Source organism: Crinia signifera, chromosome 2 (assembly GCF_055691185.1).
Source record: "Crinia signifera chromosome 2, ASM5569118v1, whole genome shotgun sequence".
Taxonomy (NCBI): domain Eukaryota; kingdom Metazoa; phylum Chordata; class Amphibia; order Anura; family Myobatrachidae; genus Crinia; species Crinia signifera.
In genome coordinates, this window is record NC_139218.1 from 38711988 (window position 1) to 38738852 (window position 26865).

The 26865-nt window shown below is 43.1% G+C and overlaps 1 protein-coding gene across 4 annotated transcripts in view; it reads right to left on the bottom strand.

Annotated features, from left to right (window-relative positions):
- The window catches only part of ROBO1 (roundabout guidance receptor 1), a 940924-nt gene that overhangs the window by 572103 nt on the left and 341956 nt on the right, over positions 1 to 26865 (bottom strand). For 2 of the 4 annotated variants that reach the window (XM_083171920.1, XM_083171918.1), the window contains exon 1: positions 15998 to 16394. The exons of 1 other annotated variant lie outside the window; for it this stretch is intronic. In XM_083171920.1, coding sequence (XP_083028046.1) covers positions 15998 to 16106 — 109 coding nt within the window. In that variant the 5' untranslated portion in view covers positions 16107 to 16394. Of the gene's footprint in view, positions 1 to 15997; positions 16395 to 26865 lie in introns of those variants that run through there. One more of the 4 variants, XM_083171921.1, reaches the window with a different exon arrangement.

Below are 26865 nucleotides of genomic sequence, written 5' to 3' on the forward strand. Positions count from 1 at the left end.
AAGGACATCCAACAAAATACAAGTGGAAACACACTGGCACTAATACGTTACTTCCCTTTTGTATGGGATTTTTCTTTTTGGAAATTTTTCACAGGAACCACAATCGATTGCTTAGATACAGGATACTTTAAGATGTTTGTCACAAAGGTCCATGTAAAAGAAGGAATGTGATAACAACATATGGGCCCTTATTCTGATCGGTGCGGATATTCCCGCATTCTTACGGAGCGGTCCGCACGCCACGGTGTTCTGCCGCGTGCGGCCATTGTCCGTAGAAACGCCCACGTGTCCTCCGCATTCGGACGGACTCACTCTTTAAGAACAGGGCGTGTTTACGGACGACATACAAACCATGCGTGTGCGGGAGAAACACTCCGATTCTGCACGGTATTACAGAGTATTACAGAGTATGCTCGGGAATACCGCATCCGAACGGGAGCCAAGCGGTGCTACCGCCCGTAAGCGGAGTATTTACGCCAAACAACCCACTATTATGTATCTTCTGCAATACATCACATGACCCACTTATTCAATTACCTATCCTCATAAAAAACTGCTTATTTGGAATTGGAATCAATTAGATGCCAATATATCCTTACAAGCATGCCTAACACATGCATTGCACACATTAACCCTTCCAGCAATTGAAGTGCAATGGTTTCAATTAAAGCACTGACAAGCGTCCTATTAGTGATTAATGAGTAAAGGAGTCGATTTTATTGGGTTCAGGTGTTAATGCTTGTAGTCATTAGGCGGTCCGTTCGCCTCCCGCAGGAACGAGTGGTGTCCGCAAAGCAATAGTGGCCTTTTGGACACCGCACATTTCTTTCCTTTTTGTTCGCGTGCATTCGGAGTGGTATCCGAATGCACGCCCCCCAACATAAGTGTACTCCCCCGTGTCCGCCCATGTTTCCGCCCCGTTTTGCCCACTTTGAAACTACGCCCATGTGTCATTCCGCATGACGCCCATAATACGCCCATATTTCCCGAATGATTGCGGTGAACAGTTTTGTACGGGATTTGCCCGAACAGGTACGGAGTCAAGGCGTGGCACATGCGCGTGGCGTTCTCCACGCATGCGCAGACGCCGTAAAGACGCGATCCGAAAGTATGCGGTAAAGTACGCGTCAATCAGAATAAGGGCCTGGTGAGGCACGTCTCAGATGCAACTTTCTTTTTCCACCCGTGTCTTTAAGATTAGGTGTGAATCGCCCTTCCACCAAAGTAATTATGGAGGCCAGATGCGTACTCCAACTCACATATAAGATGCGTAGAGAAAACCTATAAAGGTATCTTTAATCTTCTGCTTTCAACCCCTGCCTGCCCCCTGCCAGGGGCATAACTAGATATTCCTAGGCCCCATAGCAAAAGTTTTTAAGGGCCCCCTCGTTAGCAAATGATGGTGATACATATATGTAAAATATATTATTTAGACGGTAAAGATGGGCCCCCTTCAGCTCTGGGCCCCATAGCAGCTGCACCCCTTGCAACTATGGTAGTTACACCCTTGCCCCCTGCCCTCCCATAGTGGAGTGAAAGCCCAGGCGAGTCTGAAACTCGCCGAAGGTGTTCGCTCAGGGGATTTGCACATGTGTATATTCACACATGCGCAAACCTTCTCTCTTGGCCAGGGGATCTAATTTGGCGCACTACGAGCGGGCCTGAATCACCCCAATGATCTATATAGAATATTATTCTTTTGTATCAAGTTATTTAACTTTTCATGCACATTTGAAATATTGTATAAGAAGCATAACTCAGCCTCATTAAAGCTGTTGTATCTCCTCTTTATTAGTTGTATTTGCAAAGTAATTTAAAAAGTGACATTGGTTTAATTTGACGGAAAAAGCCATAGGGTTTAATTCCCCTTATCTCCCATTAATGTCGAGCCATGTGAATGCACTGCTCAGTGTTATCTCATTTTTACAATTCCATTCACGTGTGCTGTCCTATCGGCTTTACAATGGGGCGTCAGCGAGCTCTATCTGAGGAATGCAGGAGGAGAGATTCGCCCACCTGCTGCTCTTCATTTCTGAAACAATGACGAGATGTCGGAGCAAAAATGGGCAATTTTCTTTTAGCAGGAACCAATTTTGCTGTTGTGCCAATTTCACGGTTCTGATTGATTCCCGTCCAAGTTCTGCACCGTGGCACTGGTAAAAGAGACCTTGGTTTTCCTTCCCTGCAGCTAAACGGGTAAAATAGGCGCAGTTAAGGAAAACTTTTGAGTGAGGCGCAGTATCATTGTGAAAGATGTAACTCAAACTATTATTATAGATACAATAGACAGGCCTCAAATGGTGAAAAAATATAAAGTAGATGTGGTTTAGAGTGGAGACCTGTTTATACTCTCCTCTCTGTGGGACCCTCCTGTCTGTGGCTCTACAGACTCTGTGCATACACAGGTCTCCAGAAACATGGTGCCCGCTATGTTTCCAGAGTGCACATGCCTAGGTCACTAAAAACATGGCGTCCCCATATTCCTGGAGACAAGTCTTTATGGCTTATGTATGAATCACCAGGATAATTAAATTTCTCCTGCATCAGCAGTGCCGATACAGGACTCCAGGGACTTAATTAAATATGAATGCTAGGTGTGCTGTGTGCGGCCCCTGGACACAGGGACTCTTGTGCACCACACACATTGCAACCATTGGGCCTATCCAATAGTTCCAGGCTGATGGTTTGATATCAGGATATGGAACAGAATAAAATTAAACCTTTAGGGCCAGATTTATCAAGCTTCATAAAGTGATAAAGTGGAGAGTGATAATTGATAAACAACCAACCAATCAGCTTCTACCTTTCATTTTTCAAACCCAGCCTATAAAATGGTGGTTAAGAGCTGATTGACTGGTTGTTTATCACTCTCCACTGTATCACTTTGGAAGCTTGATACATTTGGCCCTTAGTAACATAACTGACTGAGACCATCCACCCTTGAAATTTGAAGGATTGGTCTTAGGGCCAGATTCTCTAAGCTTCAAAAGTGATAAACTGGAGAGTGATAAACAGCCAGCCAATCAGCTCCTACCTGCCATGTCACAGGCTGTGTTTGAAAAATGTCAGGCATTGCTGCATACATATGGGCAGGTGGGAAAGGCACACGAGCAGAGAAGCGCCATAAAGACTTTCAGTTTGGGACCTTAAAGCCCCGACAATGCACAGAAGAAAGCAGTGACTTCCATAGCAAAATCAACATGACCCATATAACAGCTGTACGGGCTGCCCGCTGTCAGGAGTTCTACCGCTGAGTCACAGAGAAAATTAAAATAAATTATGTGGGAAACCACTCAAAGAGTTACTCCACAGGTGGCCGTGCAGCGCTGCATCATCTAAGCTCAGGCTCATTTGTAGAGACAATATTTATAAAACTGTTTTATGGAACATTTCCGCATTTGGCTGCAGAATCTCTCTTGTATTGGCCGCACAATAAAGGCAGAGGGGAGAAAAGTGAGAGAGAGGAGGAAGTGAGAATAAGAGTGAGACAGAGGAAGAGGGAGTATGTATGTGTGTGTGTGTGTGTGTGAGAGAGAGAGAGAGAGAGAGAGAGAGAGGGAGGGGTATAATATGTAACAGATACCGGGTTTGCCAGAGGGGTGGGATGCGAGCCAACCTAGTTCAGCCTTGTAAACGATTGCCGCTTTAAAAAAAAAGTCAGAGATCCCATACCTCTGACAAACTTGGACTTTATTACATACAGTATGCGCAAGAGAGTTTGTGTGATTGTGTGTGTCATACTTGTCAATTCTCCTGGAATGGCCAGGAGGCTTCTAAAAATCAAGTGTTTCTCCTGACCTCCTGGAACAGTGGGCAAGTCTCCGCTGCAGCAAACCCATCTTACCAACCCCCTGCAGTTGTCATGATCCAGACACTAAGTTGCATCATCATGGCCCCATCCCCTGCTTCGCAGTGCTGGTAATATCAGCATGTGGTCATGCTCTCACACCCCTGGTTCTGACCCTATTTGGCATCGCATCCCCCACTACGACCCCCCGTGCAGAACCACATCTCTCTATGTGCTAACCTGGCTGCCTCCTCCTCCTGGAAAGGGGTAGACAAAATGTTGGCCTGTACAGTATGGCGTGTGTGTGAGTGTGTGAGATAGGGGCCCTTACACAATTTTGCTATAGGGCCTACAGATATCTAGTTATGCCACTCCGTATAAGCAGACGTCACTCAAGAACTATGGACCTAATTCTGGTTCATGCACTCCCATGCGAATTCGCACAGGAGCGCAATGTTTTTAGTCTGCGCATGCGCATTTCTGCACATGTGCACGCGCTGTGTGCAAGTGGCCACAGCGAATAGAGTGGCCACCGGGTGCTCATACACAACAGTGCGGGCGGGGGGCGTGGGGCAGCGGGCCGGGGGATGTGCCCATGGGAACACCCAGCATTTCATGGGAGCGTTCCCACAAAACACTATGCGTTCTCATGGCAATGCCCCGATGACGTGGGTGACGGGGGGCAGGCAGCTGACATCACGCAAAACGTAGACACCTGAGAATGTCTTTGTTTGGCGAATTCACCCTGCGAAGGGGGGCGGCCGGCAATGCGAACGGCTTAAAAAGACAGGCAGGGCTGCGTGTCAACCAGAATAAGGGCCTATATATGTTTAAGATTTTCAGTAGAAATAAACAGAGACTGGGGGAGAAAACGGACACATGAACCATCAAACCTTAATTTAATAAGCTGCTTATATAAGTCTCTGAAATGAAAGGTAGTGGACCCCTTCATATATAATTCACCGTGACAGCTGGCTTTTGGGCAGTTCTGCTTGTCTCCTGACTCTCTGACAGCCCAGGCATAAGCACCGGGAGGGGATAGCGGTACAAGTACATTGCAGGGCTGTAAACCATTATAAATATTCTTAATGACAATTTCATTAAATAGTTATTGAAGATGCATTGTTTATGCAATTCCTGTTACAGGAAAAGGTGCCCAGTCACTGAACCGAGGGGCACATAATGGGATTCCAAAAAATTGGTCTCTAGCGAATCTAGATTTACTGACTGCTGCCAGCGAAAGTCTACAGTGTAACCCTGATCACACGCACTGAGATTCCCATATAATTCACTGATACCAGATGCTCAGATGGCTTCCCCCCAATAGGGGCTTTACCTGTTTATTTAAGCTTACTGCGTAGAACGTGTACAGACAAATCTCAGGCTTTAGGAATATTATAAGGGAGCAATTTTCTAAATTGTTCAAGGACAACTAATTATTCTCTTTGTCTGTATAATTACTCCCATATGTTACACATACCGCACATTCTTATACACAACTGCGTCTGAGCCCTAAATTGGTTAGCGCCTATTACAGATCACAAGTATCCGCATCTGACACCTCAAGGAAAAACTTGTTTTTTCTCCCCACAATTTGTGCTTAAATAACAGAAAAATAAGTCGGCCGTATCACGTTGCTATTCCAAAATAAACCTCATATAACACAATCCGTCCAATGAAAACGTGAAACCCGCAGGGGTAATTTAACTTGCGGGTTCCTCTCCAACCGTTCCCCATGTCCTCAAACTAAGAGGGTGATTCAGTGTCGCTTGGTGCGGGCGGAATTCGCTACCCCATCTGATCAGCCAGTGTTTTATGGGCGTGCCCACAAGAACGGTAGAAAGGCTGGGCGTATCGATGCTTGCTTGGTGCAGGCGGCTCGATGCTTGGTGCAGGCGGCTAACATGACGTGACATGCCCCCCCTTCCCCCTCTGAACTTGGCCATCTCTGGTCAGAATCAAACTCAGTCTAGGCTGACTTTTATTAGCAAAGAGGAAAAAAAATAATTCGATGGTGAGTGACCATCTAACGATTTTTCATCGATGCGGCTGCGTGCGAGCGGATGTTTATGCAAACGCATCTGCTTGCATGCTAGTGAGCCGATGCAGACGGCAGGGGGAGGGGGTGTTTACATGCTCGCTAGGCTGCGATTATGTACTCGGCCTAGAGACCAGATCTGAATCAGGCCCTAAGGCAGCTGTGCTGAACGTTTTCCTTTCCTTATATCCGGGACTAGAAATTGCTTAAGTCACTGCAACAGGTGTAAAAATTGTCAAATAAACATTTCTATTCATCAAAATGACCCGTAATGTTTACCTTATATAGGAAATATAATCTTTTATACACAACATTTTTGGGTACTTATGTAATATCTGGACTCCCGTTTTTCTTATGAGACCGCCTCCCCTCGCGGGGCTCGCTGCGCTCACCACGCTTCGGGCACGGTGGCTCGCTGCGCTCGCCACACTATATATAATCAACTCCATGCGTAGTTGGATAGTAGGGGTATGAGAAAATGGGGTGCATTTAAGATGGGAGTCCAGATAATACATAAGTACCCATTTTTGTATTTAAATTTATATAACAAATGTGAGCGACGCCGGCATTTTTTGCGAACATTTTGCACATCGCTCACAGAGATGTTGGCACTCAAAGGGTTAAGTAGCCATTGGTTCTTAAATAATAAAATAATGCAAAATGTTCAAGCAATAACTAACCGATTTATCAGGGCCCAAAATAATACTGGTTCTTGACATTTTGGAGGTCTGAAATCAATCTCTGAATCAGATTGTGCTCACAACGGATTATGGGATAAGTGGACGTCTTAAATGCTGAATTCACTAAGAAATGTCACAAAAAATAACTGCCATAAAATGACTTTAAAAAGAGTAGTTTAAGCTGCAAGTCAATATTACAGTATAACATTGTGCATTCATTAGATGGAATAACTACTGTGTCATATTCTGGGAAAAAAATCATTGGAGAGTCATCCCTATTGATATTTCAATTCTTGATAATTAGTGACACATAAGTATTTTGTTACACAGGTTGAGTATCCCTTTTCCGAAATGCTTGGTACCACGAACATTATGGATAAGGGATTATACTGTATTTCAGAATATAATCTTTTTTACATACTTACCTGGTCCCCCAACATCGCCCCGATCACAAGGATGCATCGCGTGGGAGTGCCAGTGATGTAACCAGCACATCTGCGCAATGCATCCTTGGGACCCGGGATACAGCTAAAGACGATTCTGATGACCGCCTTGGTATGAGGTGAGTATATGAAAAGGTGTGTGTGTGTGGGGGGGACAAGAAAAATACCAAAATAGTCTGACAACCTCTGGTTGCCCGACTTCCCCTGTACCCGGCAGCGCGGCCCTGCGCAGCGTGACAAGGTCATAGGTCACGCTGCGCAGGCCGCACAGACAGCCAAGACGTGCTGCTGGCTGGCTCCTGGAGGCCCACCTACCCACCCGGCTCACAGACCACTCTCTCGTCTCTCCCCCACCCGGCTTCCTGCCTGCTTCTGCCTACCCACCCAGCTCCTTGCTCCCTGAGACCCCTCCCGGCTCCCCGCCCACCCTTCCGACGACCCCACCCGGCAACCAGCTCCTTGTAGGTAAAAATGCGGGGCATTCTTTTTTTTTAGGGAAGCCAATCCCGGGATCCCTGGAATCCCGGGATTGAACATTTTTCAATCCCGAATCCCGGGATTGAAAAAAATGCCCCAGGATTGGCTTCCCTAGATATGGGATATACGGATAAGGGATACTCAACCTGTAATTAATAATTTAAAAGGTCAATTGAAAAATGCAAGTAAATAATTATTGTGGCAATGGAACGCATTTTCCAATTATGCATAGAGTAAGGACACTGCAAACTCCACTCCTACAACCTACACAATAAGGCAGCACTCGCTAAAGTTACAAATGATCTACTTACAGTGAAGTCAATGGGTCACATCTCCCTACTCTTCTCCTTCCCCTTGGTGCTGACAATGTTTTATAGACATGTTCCCTCCTGAATACATATCGTCCTGGCTTTCTCGTACACTCCCTCTATCTGATGAATTTCTTCAAGGATCTGTTGTTCATGGTCATTTGCTTTTCTCTGTGTCTCTCAGTGACATAGCTCTCCATCACTGTACTACTCAGTCCTCCCTAGCTGCTATCTTGCTGTCATCCCTGACTTAATCTTTACCGCTTATTATACGGAGAAAACATACTTGCGTTTGGCCTTTTCAGAACTTGGGCGTGTTTTTGTTTATGTTTCTCTATAAAAAAATGGTGGCATCCTGCAACAGTTAGAAACAACTTTGTTGGCTTGTCAACCCTGCACAGGCAACTGAGCCCTGGAGCTGCTCGGCCAACCCCAGTCTCACAGTGCTGCAGGACTGACCTATCAGTCCTGGCATTAGCCAGAAGTGCCCAGCCCTGGTCTCAGTCAGTTAAAAAAATATGTATTTAATCAAGCAAAGAGGCTCCTGTCTGTAATAACATAAGCACGTTATAAAAACAAATATTTAGGGCCAGAGTTAAAGACTAAGAGGAACCCCTATTGCCTATCACTGGCATGCACACTGGCATGAGTATTGCAGTTTGTACACATTTACAAAGAAATGCTACACAATGTTTGATAATTGATATTAGAGCTGATCCTCTCTAAATTTAAGTACAGTTAGGTCAGCGTTTTTCAACCATTGTGCTGTGGCACATTAATTTGCCTTGAGCAGTTCTTAAGTGTACCACCAGATCTAGAGATGTCCACACCAGTTTACAGTCACCACCACCAGTTCTAGAAAGCAGTTACCGAAGTAACTAGAGGGGCGCCTGTATGAGTTGTTACTGCCAGCAGCTGTCAAAAAAAGGGGTTGTCAGTCCCTATAGAAAATGTACTGGAAAAAGGGGGGGGAGACAGCGCTTACATTGATGACAAAATAAGGTCAATTATAAAAAGCAATTTAATTGTACAATACACATACAAATATATAAAATATGATAAAAAGGCACACAATGGTGGGGGAAGGGAAGGGGAAATGTGAAAGCTGCAACCACTTGTTGTATTCACCTTTTGAGAGTCCACAGTTCAGTGTGTGACTAGGAGATGAATGGAGAGGTATGACCTCTAAGCCTGGCCAAAGCGGTATCTTGGTGGTACTTCCTCCAATTTTGTGATGGGGGTGGCAATCCTCCCAGTTGGAATATCAGAAGTGAAAGGTGGAGTGTCCGCTAGGTGACCCCGGGTGGGTGTTTAGATAGGCTGGCTTGCCTTCCGATAGATGTTTACCTCACTCCGGTCATTTGGCTGTTGGTAAATGGCAAAGCTGGGTCTCCTGTCAGCTTGGTCGGTGGCAGGTGATAGTGGCTGGATAGCAGCAAAGGTGGGTGGGCGATCTGGGTGCCTGACCGGAGTGAGGTAAACATCTATCGGAAGGCAAGCCAGCCTATCTAAACACCCACCCGGGGTCACCTAGCGGACACTCCACCTTTCACTTCTGATATTCCAACTGGGAGGATTGCCACCCCCATCACAAAATTGGGAGGAAGTACCACCGAGATACCGCTTTGGCCAGGCTTAGAGGTCATACCTCTCCATTCATCTCCTAGTCACACACTGAACTGTGGACTCTCAAAAGGTGAATACAACAAGTGGTTGCAGCTTTCACATTTCCCCTTCCCTTCCCCCACCATTGTGTGCCTTTTTATCATATTTTATATATTTGTATGTGTATTGTACAATTAAATTGCTTTTTATAATTGACCTTATTTTGTCATCAATGTAAGCGCTGTCTCCCCCCCCCCCCCCCTTTTTCCAGTACCACCACCAGTTCAACTGTTATACACTGGTCTCTTGTTCTGATGTGAGGGCCAATGTATTTTATTTTTGTTACCTGTGTGGACCAGTTATTATTTTTTTTATATGGGGACCAATGTTTTTTTTCCCTGTGTGACCATTGTGCTTTTCCCCGTGGGGTCTGATTATGTGCTTTAGCAATTTTAAAACCTTGTTTGGTGTGCTCTGAGTTGAAAAGGGTTGAAAATCACTGCCTTCGGTTGTCACAAGGATAACTGCAGTAGATATCTTCTGCCATCCCTTAATTTCTGAACTCATTTACCAAGCTTTACCAAGTGGCCTATGCACTTCTCTGAGATTTTTATGGATGTTGATCCTCGGGATCCCTCTCCTGTGATGATTGGGCAAGTCAACACACTGAACAAGCTATCACTTTGCTTAAAACACTTCATCGGGGTGAGCTCTTATCGGAGTCTGTGGCTGGGCAAGGAAAGACTTAAATTCAATCAATTTCAGGCTTTACCACGATCCAACAGTATGACAGTTGAATGCACATGTTCCGACTACAGTACGTCGATACATCTCACAGCAGGGTAAGTAATATTAATACCACAAAATATTCTGCTGGTAATAAGCATCATTGTTAAGTGGCCCCAATAATGGTAGCATTAAGTGCCTGTATGACTATCAGTGCAAATCTCATTAAATGTATCTGAACAAGCCTTGGCTAATCACAATGAAATGTGTAACACCAAGCTATTTCTCACAGCTGCAATTACAGTAATATGTGCAGCTTGACCTGTCAGTGTACCCAAAACCATAAGATTACAGGTAATTTTCCCAAACACCGAACATTGTTGGTAAGAGTACATTTAACTTAATACCATTGCTCCCAGACAATTTACAGCAAAGAATATTTCATATTTCTTGTATTGTCTATGTAGCAATGAGGATGCATTTGGAACGCCCTATGATTTTCTCTGACAAGCTATTAGTCTCCCGGTTCCTTCGGAAAGAAGCAATTTCAGGGGGGGGGAGATGAGAAAAACAAAAGTATCATTGCATTTGCACTCCCACACACTTTCTCTGTAGTTTACAACGGAACACTGTACTTTTATAAGAAAGTTAAAATAACTTTTTTTTTCTAGGTTGAGTGAATTCATTTTTATTTTCCTTTGCTCATAAAAGTAACAATTTTTCATTACCTTCAATAATACCCACATTTTCTGTTGTGTTTAACAGTTAAATAGAAACTTAACTTTGAATGAATTAAGTCATTAAATTCATTAATAAATAAAGAAGTATAAACTAGCTTGCATTTTTCTGCCAGGATAACTTAGAGGGCGATTCAGACCCATTAGGTGCGGGTCGAATTTGGTCCTCCGGCCGATGGCGGGGGTCTGAAATCGGCCATCTCCGCACAAGATAAATGTCCGTTTAGATTGACTTTTTTCTGCGAAAAATCGTTTGATGATCAGCGACGTTAAGCCGGGTGTTCGGCCGGGCGGCGGGAAGCATTTACCTGTTCGCTAGGCTGCTACCATAAGAAAATGTCTGAATCAGGCCCTTAATCCGAAGCTGCTACTTCAATATTTGTGAGTCCTCTTAGCAATTTCCAGTAATACTTCATTTCCATAAAGTAATAAATGCAAACAATGCAATTCTGTTATTATTGAATAGGTCCAACCTCATAAGAAGTGTCTCAGGATTAGGGATGAGTGGACCCATCTTATGAAGGTTCACCATGATGTGGTAGGTGGGCATGCATATTTGGCCAAACGCGTACTAAGAAACCTTATTATTACTCCATGTTACGTTGTAAAGTTTATCACAATAAACATCAGAGACCAAGACAACTGTAAACACAACGATAGGAACCATAGACAAACTGGTTTGCGATCAACTATTGTTATTACATGCAAAATAAAGAAAACTCCAATATATACAACAAATGGTGAGGTCATATAGGAGAAAGAGAAACTGAAGGGAATGGAAAAGCAAAAGGTGAAGAGGAAAATAGGAAAGGATAAACAAACAGAACCTCTGGGGTGGGTTCTAAGAATAGAAACAAACTACTTTATATAGGTGACTATTGGAAAGTTACAGGGAAAGGGGTGTTTTGAGAGCCTAACCAAGGACTCCAAATTTGGTCAAATGATCTAGAAGAATGGTTAATAATACTGGTCATGTGCTCCATGCGATAGATATTAGGGACAAAATAGGCTACAAAGATGGAGGAGCAGAATGTTTCCAATCTTCCACCAACTGGCAAGCCCTGGCAGTAGTTATATGATGCATTCATTTATATTGGTGAATAGTCCAGTGGTTCAGGAATGTGCATGTGACATCCTTTAGCGCTTTGGATTGGTGGTCCAGGACCAATTCAAATTATTGATGGCCAGTCTAATAGGCAAAACCAGTCATTGTGGCAGCAAATCATAAAATATGTGAACATTAATCCTGGCCATCACCACATAATTGAACTTAAGGATGATATATAAACATAGTTTACTTAATTTGATATTTTCTCAGTTAGAAACTTTTGGCCCAGAGGCGCCATTAAAAAAATGATGATACTCCTAGAGTGCCCTAATTCAATAACGTTTTAGAACCACTGGTCTAGTCAACAAATTTAAATCTAAAGGTAGGAGAACATATTTAGGGTAATAGGCAATAGAGACATTAAGTAAACGTGTTAAGATAAACCCCTCTCATATGTTTAAAATTAGGGTGTGCCCCCCCCCACACACACACACACACACACACATTTATACCTGTGTATTTGTGTAAATATTGAGAAGTGAGACTCCTTCTTTATGGATTAGCACCCAACCAACCTGCCCGTAGGTGATTTTAGTTAGTGTATGGTACTTGCATAGCAGTCTACACAATATAATGGGCAATATTATAGGTAAGTCCTGAATAAATAATATATCAGTATTAGGGATGTAGTGACCCAGTTGATAGATGTTCACCTTGCCGGGGTGGATGGGCATGTATTGTTGGCCAAGCATGTACTCGGAAACATTATTATTCCATTGTAGCTTGTATTATAATTGTTCTGATATTCAATATTCTTGGTGCTTGGAGTAAGCACCTGCCTTTTTCATTTTTCAGTGTTGAAAATTGGTGGAAAATACAGCAAGTACTGTATGGTCACAAAAAACATCTGCTCTCGTCAACTGGTCAAGTGCACTGTAATAATTAGCACTGACTGGGCAATTGGCTAAATATTCTAATGTGTTAATTTGAGAAATTCGGAAAATGTGGCAGGAAAATGAGTTGTAATGGAATAGTACAATTGAATTATAGTTAATGTCTCATTCATATTAACAATCCATGTTGATGGCTAAGCTGGACAGTGATCCCACTCTGAGCTGAGAGTAACAAAACAAAATAGGACACCAATGAGGGCTCTTTGAATATTTGGTATTCCATCAAAAGAAGATCCCAGCAACAAGGGTTTCTCCCAATAAGCACCCATGGCTATTCTGATAACAGGGTCAGGGAACAATAAATTATGTCTTTGGGTGGTGGTCATCTTTGTGGTCAGGAGACAGAAGCTTTAGGGGGATATTCAATCCGGGTCACGACTGTCGGGCTGGCCTGACAGCTGTGACCCTGTCCCGTTCTCGGCAGGCTCGACTAAGAATCGGCAGGTGGGATTCAATGTCCCGCCTGCCGAATGCCGGAAAGGGGGCGTGGCCATGAGATACAGCCGTGGATCGGCAAGCTATGGCCGGGAGCTCAATAATCCATGGCCATTCTCAGCAGAACAGGCCCGAATTCATCTAAAGTTGGGTCCGTTCTGTCGAGATTCCTGAGCAATGCTGTCGGGAAAGACAGTATTGAATAGGACCCCACCGCTATTTCCCCCATCGGGAATAGTGGCGGGGGATTAAATAGCCCCCATAGCGTGCACAAAGCCCCCTTCTATAATTAAAATACAGCAATCCGGTGTTGTTTGCTCATTATCATATTATTTTCCTGTTGTAGCTTTTATTTTGTGTTTGTTGCGCTAAACTAATCAGATGGTAGTTCAGCTTCTCCTACCGTAACATATATATGTTTTTGCTTTTAGGCTTGGTGGTGATGAGATAATTAGCAGAAACACCACATGAAATGAGCCGGCTCTTCTCAGCATGCTGACCTTTATCTTATGTCATTGATGTTGACTTTCATTTAAACATATGGCTGGCCCAAGGATAAGAGCATGGATACCATTCAGCCCATAATTATCTGTGAATAACAATGAAATGCAAAAGGTAATGATTCCTTTATGTGCAAATGTAAATATGGCATATAAATAACAACGGACATGTACTGTGCATGCCTCTGTGTGGCCAAGTCTGAGAGGTTCTGCCCTTTGGTGTTGCGGGGACATTTTTTGGATTAATTAGGCAATTACCAAGTTAGGGGGTCAAAGTACAGTTATCATCACCTAATGCATCCCAATGAGATTTTGATCAGACCAGCAATATTTTTGGGCCAACACAATTTGCGTTATATGTTCAATCAGAAAGAATTTATTGGCCACCAAAATTGCAACACATATTAGACTTTTAACAAGTGACACTACACCTAGAACAATCTAGGCCCGTTAGAAGATACAGTATGTTCTAGGTTATGGTTCCGAGTTAGTAGCACCCATATATGACTTTGCCATTACTAGAATCTCTAAGGGGTATTTATAATAGCTCAGAGATAGAAAAAGTGAACAGAGAAAAAGTACTAACCAATCAGCTCATAACTGTATTTTTACATGCTGTATCTCCCCATGCTTTGCTAAATCTTCCACCCTTAAGGTGCCCACAGATGCTACAATTGTACTGTGCTATGCGTTTTTGACTGTACAATGGTTCTATACAATTTTTCTTCCAGCTTGCTATGAGATGTGCACTTGGATGCATGTGATGAACCCATGTTTGTAATGTTAAATTTCAGATGTAGTCTAAAAAGTACGTGCAGCACGTACTTTTTTAGACATACAATATCGGACTCCCAGTAACATAAACACCATCCAATAATTGTACATAAGATGCAATTTGTGCTTAAAAAGTACAAAACGCATTCGATAATTGATGCGTCTGTGGGCACCTTTAGTATTTTTAAATGAATTGGTTAAACCCCTGCATACCACACCTCTAAGATAAAATATATCACTGTATTTCTTCAGTCAGAGATGTATCAAATTATAAAAACAGATAAAGTATTGGCCAATCAGCTGTTAAATGCAAATTTTCAAACACAGCCTGTACCACGGCAGCTACAAGCTGATTGGCCGGTTCTGTATCTCCCTATAAGCTTTGATTAATCTTACCCCCAGTGAGAAGAAAACTTCTGACAGCAAAAACACAGTGTGTGTGTTTATATCTATATCTATCTATTTATCTATCTATATACTGTTCACATGTGCAGTAACCCCCCCCCCCCCCACACACACACACACACATATTCACACTCAGTAAATACGCTAAATCAGCTGCATTTTTGCAAATGCACCTGATGTGTACAATTTCTAATAAAAGCTATCGGTATTAAAATAATACCGTACACGATAAAAGCCTACAAAAGAATAGATACCACCATAAGTTACAGCAACATAAATGTTGTACCGCAACATTTGAGAACCCGTTCACACATTTTCGCTGGGAAAATCCCCTATTTGTGATGTTTTAATTTCTTTCTTTTTTCTTTGGAAACAAATAAAGTGTTTTAAATTCAGATCAAACCCATAACGATAAATTCTATAAACATTAATATATACACTGGGTGAGATTTACTAGGATGAGAGATTCAGAAAGTGAGAGATTTGGTAAGAAATCTCCAGGTTTTTTTTTTTTAAAGGGGCAATCATTTACACTTCAAAATCAAACTAGTTTTGCAGTGTAAATGATTGCCGCTTTAAAAAACCCTGGAGATTTCGTACCAACTTTCTCACTTTCTGAATCTCTAATCCCATTAAATCTCACCCACTATGTCTGCACCTACTCTCATCATATTTTTACCATGAGCGTGGTATATGAGATAGGTATTTCACTTTTTATTAACCCATTGAGTGCCAAGTGAATTTGTAAAAATTGGTGAGAAACTTGCAGAGCAAACATTTTTCTTCCTCATAATAACCTTATATATAGGAAATATAATGTTTTTTGACACAATATTTTTTTATTTTAATTTATATAACAAATGTGAGAGACGCTGCCATTTTGAGCCGATATTTTGCCCATCTCTCACGGAGAGGGTTAAAGTGTTGAGTAAAACAACGAATGACCAGGATTATGCTACACATCCAATATATTTATACGTCCAACATATGAATATATCCAATGCATTTATTTGTTTGGAGCAAAACTGCAAAGCTATTTCAAAAAGAGAAGGGCAGGAAATAGGACTTGTACTGTACTCACGGTTCTTGTCACCTCTCCACCTTGACCCTGTTTTAGCTCTCACATCCATATCAGCTGCTGCCTGTATCATCCCCATCATCAGCACCAGCAGCAGAGTCAGAAATGCCATGCCCGATTACAGAACGAACATTATAATCTTTGGGAGAAGCAGCGACAATCACACCGAGAAACATTTCCTCTGAGAGGTATGCGAAAATGGATATGACATCTCTAATATTTTCTTCTGCGTCTGATGCAGAGGCTCATGATAAATATGGACAGAATAATTACATCTCTATTGAAGTGAGAATGGAGAGATTGTTATTCCATGAAGTAGGCGCAGAATTGCAGAAGTGCCGGAAAGGAGCTGAATCCTCTCTGGGTTATCAGTCGCCTGCTTGCCTGGTCTCCCTGTGCCTCTAAATATTTATCAACGTTTGTCACAGCTCTGCCAGTGAGAACAGTGCACATTCAAACATTTCCGCTCTTCCAGTTTTCATGGCACATACAGAGAGGGGAGAAGCATTGTCTGCACAATCAAACAGCACAACACAAGACATAACAAAGACTAATAAACAAGGGCTGAAAAGCCTAATCAAAGTAATATCAACAACAATTCATAAATGTGTCATAACAACCGGCAATATCGGTTGGTAGCTTTAATATACAATATTGGTGATGTTTTTTAGTTGGGAGCATATAAAAAAATAACAAGTAACTTTGCATGTGGACAAAACATGTTGCGATGAATGGGGAGCAAGCATGTTTATTTTTTACATGCAGGGTAAATAGTGGCTGCTTGGGCATGTAGCCCACTAATGTTGGACAGCATTGGTTTTACTGTACAATTTAGTGTAGATTTCAGTGTGGACACACGTCTCCCATATCTAAATCTCTACACATTTTACCAAGAATCATGTTCATACCTCCCAACTTTGGAGGTATGTAAAGCGGGACTTTGAAACAGTGTGCTTTGGGTAAGGGGGTGTGGCCTATTTTAAGGGTGTGGTTTTGCACAGGTGAGGCTCCCCCAAGGCCACGCCCCCATGTTGCCACCTTGAGGGTATGGCCAGAGCTCTGTGAGCTTATGACCATACCCCCCTGTATGCCGTGAATAGATGTTGTGCATCTATTCCCGCTGCTCTTGCATACCTCCTGCTGGAAAGTATACAAGTTAGTATCTTTTTTTCTTTATTCTCCACTTAGATGACCAAGGTGATGGGTCGGGTATTGTCAAGGGGTGACTCATTAAGCAACTACTAAAAATGGGATAGTCACTCCCAAAAAGATATCATGGATGCGGAAGAAAATGGTAGCGCTAATCACCAATGAGAAATTAAATTCTACCTTTTAATGCATTAAAATAATATAAACATAAAACACATTGCACCACTGATATTATAGGAAAAGTCACTGTCAGATGTAGAATTGATCCGTTCCTATATAAACCGCCAAACTAGAATATCCACACATGAGAATGCTGTAATTCTTGATATGTGTAGTCCCCCTTAATAGGGTATAGTTACCACTTGAATCCCGCTGGAAGAAAGAATCCCTAATAGGAAGCATAGCAGCAAAAATCCTCAAAATTGTGCGGTGTAAGCAGGGATTCGATACACTGGGCAATTTCATATAGTTGCTCTGTAAGTGAGGGATGTTGGCTGGTCCGGATTGACGGAAGTGTCATCAGCTGATGCTGGGCGGTGGTGCAAGACTGGGCTCCTGGTTTCTGAGATGCTTTGCGCTCACTGACTGTATAGATCTATCAAAGCTGTACATTTAGTGACAGCAAAACGCGTCAGTACCAGAAGCCTACTGTTGTACCACCGTCCAGTATCCAGGGTCATCGGTACTACTGCCCAGGCCCTAAGGGGGTGGCTGCCTTTTATCATCCAATACTTGGCACACAGGGTGCCTGGATCAACACTCTGCAGCAGAAAGCTACCACCTAAAGTGTCCCTTGGACCCTCTGGGTGCTTAGCTTCCCCCCTAGTCTTGGCTGCAAGCCTCTGCAGTGCCACCACATGTGTTCTGCTTCTCTATGCTCATGGCGCCAAGCCACTGAGGAGCCAATCAGAGCATCCAAAAGAGCTCAGCATCTCCCCCCTGGTGCCAGCACCCCTCCCCTTCATGGTTATGTCATTGTGTCACATTTTCAGGTGGCAGACCAGAACAGGGCAATCTATTGTCCAACCATGCCCCTGTGCTAAACAATAAAAATATATCACCACTTCCTCAAAGGGTCTATAGGAAATATCGCATACAGGTATGTGCTCCCACACTGTAATCTGCATTCACTCGACAGTAATACAGAGAGTTGCAGTACTCTTCCCCCACTCTACGTGTTTGTACTGCTACTAGTCATCATCATCAATGTGCACATGGAAGAGTCTATCCTTGCTGCAAAATCCTATATAATAAAAGTCGGTACTTCTGTACTTTCACGGCGCCACTAGAAATCGCGGGCATCGCGGCCATTGAATGCACTAAAAATCGGGTGCGACGCGATGCCCGCGATTTCCCATAGGGACCAATGTTAAATTTCTCAATTGACCCGATTTTACTGTTCAATGCCTCAATTGACACGACAATGTTAAATGGCCCACAGAGGCCAAATAGCCACCCTGAAGTGTGAAATGGCCCCCACAATTGTTAACGCCACCCCACGATCAACGTGAACCCGAAGCGTGGCGAGCGCAGCGAGCCCGCGAGGGGCGGCGGTACGCGTCCTCCGACCTTTTCATACCCCCACTATCCACGTCGGCGTGGAGTTGAGAATAGAATAGTGTGGCGAGCGCAGCGAGCCCCGCGAGAGGACGCGGATACCTTCACAGGTAAACGCGTCCCTTCGCGGGCTTCACAGGTATCCTCGTACGCTCGCCACGCTTCGGGCTTGGTGGCTCGCTGCGCTCGCCACACTATTCTATTCTCAACTCCACGCCGACGTGGATAGTGGGGGTATGAAAAGGTCGTAGGACGCGTACCGCCGCGCCTCGCGGGCTCGCTGCGCTCGCCACGCTTCGGGTTCACGTTGATCGTGGGGTGGCGTTAACAATTGTGGGGGCCATTTCACACTTCAGGGTGTCTATTTGGCCTCTGTGGGCCATTTAACATTGATTCCTATGGAAAAATCGTGTCAATTGAGGCATTGAACAGAAAAATCGTGTCAATTGAGAAATTTAACATTGGTCCCTATGGGAAATTGCGGGCATCGCGGGCATCGCGTCGCACCCGATTTTTTAGTGCATTCAATGCCCGCGATGACCGCGATATCCTATCTGTCCTAATCTAGTGGCGCCGTGAAAGTAAAGAAGTACCTAAAAGTCTAATACTGCTCCTCACTTCTACAGGGGGAATGCATGTGCTTTACACACCAGTGGCCAGTAGATGGTGCTCAACAGAGCAATTCAAGTGTTGCTCTGTATGGCCGCACAGTTGGTGCTGACATTACTGTTATGTTGTAATTTTGACAGGTGGTAGTAGTATATATCTACATATACAGTATATACTGTATACTGTATAGAAACTCTCTATAAGAGACTACAGGTATATTTAGCTCAATGGCTAGATATAGGAATGTAGCTACATTTTCAAAACAGACACTTTCCTATCAAGGGCAGTATTCAATCCTGGGCGCTATTTCCGACAGGGGAAATAGCGCCTGCTGCCTATGCAATGCTGCCTCTTCCGACATTGAAGGCATATTTTGACAAAACAGATCTGACATTAAAACAAGTCAGATCTGTTGTGTCGAAAACAGCCGTGAATTGACGAATTCATGTTCGTTTTCGCCGACACGCCCCTTTTCTGACACGCGGCAGATGGAACATTGAATTCCGACTGTCGAGTTGCAGGCAAGCTGGGCGAAAATGGTCCAGGATATTGACTGCTGAAACGTTGGGACATTTGGAATCCAAGATTGAATACCCCCTACTGCTCAATATAGGCGGATCGCTTCTTTAACTTAATAATGTGTCAGACAATTATCGATAGTATATAAATGAGTGTGAAGACACTTTCGAAATAATTGCCCTATACTGTATGTGGTATTAACATGCTCAATACAGGTTATCTATTGTTGAGTAAGGTGAGCAGGAAGAACTTACCGAGAAATAACATAAGATTATATCGTGTTGACATCTGTGTAATATTTTTCCGGAGATGAAAGATAATCAGCTTCATTATGATGACAATATGCACTGTACACCGAGCTTCCATAGCTGTGAGCTGATCAATAAGTCATGTTATTCAAGCATGCAAGGTTATCCCGTAATCAATACTGCAAACGGCGTCACAAGCACAAGAGCGAGAGAAGCCTTATTATTCATTACTTCACCCATAAAATGTGTGCAACAGAATATTCATTCTAAGGAGAATATCAAGTTCACCAACAAGGTTCCATCCGCTGAAGCCCAAGATTCCAATCAGTGCGAATTGGACTTTTCTGGGAAATATATTGAGCATGACCGAGTGAGTACATGCAGTTACATTTTCATTAAGCATGGTTCAGCGGAAGTAGTCACATTCTGAGTGGCACAGAACTGAAAAGTGACAATAACACAAAACGTTGTTGGGAAAAAAAATGTTTACACATCAGTGATAAAAAATCCTATATGTCTATATTTTGGTAGAATAGTCCCAGGGGTTAAATTGGTCCTGGAAAAGTTGCGGATCTCATTTCCCTCTGCCACCTAATTCCCCCCCTCCCCTCATTAGGCAGCGCCAGGGCCAAGGGTAAGGTTTTCAGCACCCCCTGCAAACCCCTGGATAGTCCCTAATATGTAAGGGTACTGTCCTAACCTGCGATCAAGCACCCCCCCGTCCGGGAAGAGTGTACATTTGTCCTTTTATACTGATGCTTCCTCTTGGGACAAAAGGTCTGTTGCACCTCGCTAACGCAGAGCCTCTTTTCCTCTCACACAGTGCATCTTAATAACAGGGCCTTATAGCCAATAGGCTGATTAGGCTGCAGCCTGGAGCGCTGGGCCCCTATGTTAAACATCCATTAGCAGCCCATGTGAACAAATGCGGACTGTGAGGGGGGGGGGGGGCAGGCCTACCGGCATTCGGCGGGCAGCGTCTGGTGGACTCACAAGGCTGCGAATTCGCTTGTGCATCCTACTTGCATCACTTCAGAAACACAATGCAGTTTAATGAAAAAAGTTGGACAAAGGCCGTTTGGTGCTACCAATTCACACCATACCTGCCAACTGTCCAGATTTTTGAGAAACAGCCCTGTTTTTTGGGAGTGTCCCGGATACTTCCCTGGTTCGGCAGTGTCCCGCGGTATGGGGGGAGGGGGAGTTGAAAGTCCCCCTTCCCGCTGCTGCTCTGCTTAGGAGAGCAGCAGGGAATAGACGCTGTGCGCATGTGCGCAGCATCTATTCACTGAGACAGGAGGGAGAAGGGGCATGGCGAGCAGCTCTCAGAGCACTGCCCATGCCCCCACAGGGGCAAAACAGGGGCGTGGATTCATTGACATTCCAGAAAGCCACACCCCCATTTTAGGGCTGCGCACATTGTCCCGAATTGGCGTGCTACAATGTTGGGAGGTATGGCATTGTGTGACCATAACGGTGGTTTAGCGTGGGGGGTGAGGTTGTGTGTCTCTCCCTTAAAAGCAATCATGTTTCTAAGGAACATGGTGTCTGCCGGCTCTCTGAGTGTCTGAGACGCAGCTTAGAACACTCAGCAAAGGAATGCCTGCAGATGTAACATTTGCATAGAAGCTGTCTGTGTTGGTTATCCTACATTGCCGTGCAATGAAGGGATTAAAATTTCCCAAAATGTTCCCTTTTCATAATCTGAGTTTTGTCCCATGTAGCTTTAATGTGGGCAGCTTTGAAATGGTGCTGTCAGTATGCTGCTGGAGGAAATGCTTGGAATCCTGGGAGCTGGAATTAATTACCTCCTCCAAGTACAAAGAAAAGATAAATAAATTATTAATGCTGATTTTGGAACAGAATATGCTTCTCCGCAAGATAGCCATTTTGCTAAATAACAAACAAAAACAAAATAAAACAAAGACCCAACACTCTTTTATAATGTGGCAACATAACAAATATAATATACATTTTTTCATTTATCCTACAGATATTTGTAATTCTAAAAGAAAGATTTATAGAAATGCAATCTAGAAGTCCATTTACAGCAATAAACCTAGAAAATTGCTACCTCTGGCATAAAAGGCTGGTTTGTTGCAGTTAAGGACCCAAAACACAGAGGTCAGAAACTTCTCAGTGCTGGAAGTCTTGAAAATTGAAGTGCAAGGTGTGTACTAAGGTGTGTGATTGGATAGTTCCAACTTCTGTCCAACCAAGTGCTATTGTAATTAAGACTCTCATTTTGGCAAATTTATATTATTGGGGATGTATTAAAGAGACATTCTTTGGGACAGACTTATGAAAGATTGGAGAGAGATAAAATAACAGCCTATCAGCTGTCATGTTAGAGGCTGTGTTTGAAAAATGTCAAAAGATGATTGGTTGGTATGTTACCTCTGCCCTTTTTCTCTTATAGTAAATATTATAAAGGGTTACTATCATTTTCAGATTGTTAGATTTGTAGAAACGAGCATTTGTCTCTAGGTGAGTACACACTGGGTTATTCTTTAAATCAGTGGTTTCCAACCTTTTTTCTCTCCCGTACCCCTTGATTAGGCTTTTTATTTATAAGTACCCCTCCTCTCCATTTGAAATTTCCACAGTACTTATGAGTGGAAGTGAGCGTGCCCTAATACTAAGGAGTAGCCGTGGACTAGTATATGGTCAGGAATCAGGTCCGTCTTTGTCTGGCCGCTGGCTGTGTATTGTCTCCAGAGTTCCTGCTAACGCCTGTAGGATTAATGCTTCTTCCACCCATGTCAGTGCGGGGCAGATGTTCACAGGTAGCTCTCAGTGAATTGCTGGTTGGGCAAAAGCACGAGGAGACGCTGATGACGCTGCAGATGGAACTGGAAATTACACAACGTGGATTGTTTCCATTTTAATGGTAGACTTATTTTGCCATTGGGAGACATTTTCTTCTTCCGCCATTACCAATATTATTTCCAAGTACCCCCAACTGGTCTGCAGAGTACCCCCAGGGGTACTAGTACCCCAGGTTGGGAACCACTGCTTTAAATGATATTGCTCATTTTGGCACTTCTGAACGATATTGTTTAAAATATTGACCAGTATGTATGCTAAAAATGACAAACGATTAACAAACCTCCTCACCCCCGCTCACCATCTTTCCACGCAGCTCACTTTGAGACATCGGCAAATAACTGCATGCTCAGTGGGGCGGGGGACACACACACCCAGTGATGTCACTGAATTATAATGATATAATTAACGATATTGTTCAATGTTTTAGGGCTACATCGTTCATGTCCCGAATCGCTCCCAGTGTGTAAGCACCTTCTTAATCAAATCTCAATTTTTAAAAGTCTTGAAATCCTAAGAAACTGTGGGAAATTATTACCAGAAATCAACAGATCACATACTTTCCCATAGCATAAATGTTCTAAGTTCTTCTGTCCAAGGCAGGAAATAATACCGTAGGTAATTTTACCATGGAGGATTCATTCTTTAGATCAAATGCAGGAAATGTCAGATCGTTACTTATCCAGGTTACTCAGGTTTTCCCCAGTAATTCTAACACATGCAGAAAGTTTGGAAAGAGATGACTTCATGTCCACACTTAAACTAAATTTAGTTTTACTGTACTGTACTTTGAAATTAATGTATTTTTATATACTACTCTTCAATAATTAAAATACGGACTTTCGTCTCTTGGTAATGCTAAAAGCAAAAAGATAGATACACTGCCTAATAGTCCATTACCCACCAAAGTATATGCTCATGTGAAATTCTAATAAATAACATATAAATAACCAAATGATCTTAAAGAAACAGAGGCAACAATTGCTGTTTTTATCATTAATATGTTAATATGCTAAAAATAAGGGTCAGGAAGTGAGAAGTACCGAATGGTTGTAAATAAAGAATGGCTGACAATCTATCTAAGAAAAAAACAAACTCCACCCTCCTTAAGGAGCATACACACGTAGAGATCTGTGCTAAGCAATTTTGCTGGTGTCAAGATCTCCCATGGAGAGCACATACACATGCAGAGATTTGTGCTAAGTTATTTTGCTAAGCAATTTTGCTTAAGCAAAAAAAGGCCGGGTAGTGGTTCAGAATGAGAGATTGCGATCAGTATCTCTCATTCTGTACACACAGAGAGATTTGCAGTCATTTGCTAAGCAATCTGACTAGATTTTGACTGCATGCACTGACTTAGTTAGCAAGAGATATTTAATCTCTCGGAGCATACACACGGAGAGATCTGTGCTTACTTTCTAAGCAATCTAGTCAGATTGCTTAGAAAGTAGCACAAATTTGCTCCGTGTGTACACCCCTTTAGATTCAACTTATGGTGGACCCACATTGACAAGTGGTGCAGCCAAACCAGTAGCAGATTATCGGCAACCACCAAACTAAAAGAGTGCACGCCTAAGAAGACTAAAATCAACACAAACATAGTGAAAGCTGTTCATACACTATACATCAAGAAAGACCACCATAAAATATAAAAAAACTGCAAACAAACCGAAGGTGGATAATAATTAAATAGGAAAGGTTGCCTAAAATCACCAATCAGCTTCTGCATTTCTCTAGCACAGTCTTTGAAATGAAAGATAAGTTGCGTACACGTTGGCCGATATATTAGTCATTCAATTGAACAGCTGATAATTTGATGCTCCTTCAGCCAGTGTGTACAGTCGATATATCTGTGAACAGCGTTGTCGGCTGTGCAACACACATCTAAAGACATATCGGCGCATCGTTCTGTGTGTTCATTCGATCTGCCAACCATCGACTACAGCCACTGCAGGAGCTGATAGCTGAATGGGCAGGTGCATGCAAATGCGCCTGCCCAGTTGTGATGTCATTCCTGACGGATCGGCATGGAGAGAACGCTGCCTGATCCGTCTGTAAATATATCTGCTTTCGGAAACTTCTCCAGGGCAGGATACATTTCCCTCTAAGAGCTTAGTACAAGTCTGGCTACAAGTATACTTGGAATTTGGGCAATAAATAAAAGCATTTTTTCCATTATTTTCCTCTATTGCGAAATTCAATTTGGTGTTCTTCAAAAATATCTCAAATTGCAAGCAGATAGGAATGAAAAAGAAAAGAATCATGAAGTTTGAATGTTAACAATACAGTATGTGCGTCAGCGGTCCTTATCTTATAGGTCACTATCCCAAAAATCCAGCTGATATTTAAGTCCCAATGATCTACTTTTAGCAATATGTATAAGCTAATTTTAAAAGTGTAATTTATATATTTTTGCCTTTAAGATTTTATTTTCAGACAATATACATTTACCATAAAATTAAATTTTTCCATTTTAGCCAAACATCGAAAGATTAGCTGGAAATACATTTTTAATTCAAGATTTTTGGGGACATATGCTCATGTTTTTGCTTTACTATGCATTGTTGGTAAACCGTGCATTTTGCTAGAGGCCCAGCCCAGAGTGGGTCCTAGGCACATGCAGTAAAAAAGGCAACCTGAGTTCATATTTTATTAATCACCTTATGATCACGGTAACAATATGTTTACTAACTACTAATGCAATTACTACTACTTATATTTCCTACTTGTATGTTATACAAATTATTACTACAAATGGGTGCATTCAAAACAAAACCGAAAACTAATGAAGTAGTATATTTATGAAATGTAGCTTTATGGAGCCTCTGGAACTCACCAGAATATGTTAAATTAATTGACAATAATACAAAAGTGTGATTATTTAACAAATAACACAACACATGGTTCATTGCATCCTGTGTAATCATTGTCTGAGATCAGCTGTATAAATGGCGGCACTTCCCCTTTAGAGTTACAGTACTTCTTATTCAAAGGAACAACCTGCCGATGTGTCCTCATTTATTGTTAATGCAGTGGCATCATACAGCTTCTGATGGCAGAATTTGTCTTAGTCACAATCTGTTGCCACTAGTACACATGGATCTGACTGTTTCGATATGCAATACATATATCTGGGTGCGACTGAGTCGGAATCTTTATACAAATTGCTATGATACAGTAGATGTGGATTTTTGCATGGCAAGTTCTGTTGTGCTATGTTCACAGATTCACACAGATCCAAGTGTCGCATATAAATTTAATAAGTCTCCTGGTTGTATTGTATTATGACTAAGATACATTTTTAGTTACAAGAATGCAAAAAATTTGCCCCTTGCACCAGGTAATATGGCATACTGAGACTATTTGTACTGAGGACACATATGTAATGGGATCCGGCTAACAAATATATGGTGACTAGGTGATTCATCGCGCCCTACGGGCGCTCTTCACACCGTCGTAAGGGGCTGCGCCCCCTTAATTTGTGAACGTTTGTATTTGAGAAATATGGTTAGAATTGTATGAAAGATGCCCTGTATTGCAACTTAGGTGTCCGCGAATCGCGGGAGGGGGGGTCGCGGAGGGTGCCGCGAATTGCAGGAGGGGGGGTCGCGGGGGGTGCCGCGAATTGCAGGAGGGGGGGTCGCGGGGGGTGCCGCGAATTGCAGGAGGGGGGGTTGTGGGGGGTGGATGCTGCGAATCGCGGGAGGGGAGGGATTGCAGAGAATCGCGGGAGGGGGGTTACGGGGGCGGGGGTTGCGGCAAATCATGGTAGGGGGGGTCGCGGGGGGTGTGCCGTGAATCACGGGAGGGGGGGTCACGGGGTGGGGTGCCGAGAATCGCGGGGGTGTGTGTGTGTGCCGTGAATCGCGGGAGTGGGGGTTGCGGGGGGGTGGGGGGGGGGGTGACACGAATCGCCACAAAAAAAAATCAACACAGAAAGGTCAACACATGTAAATGTTGACA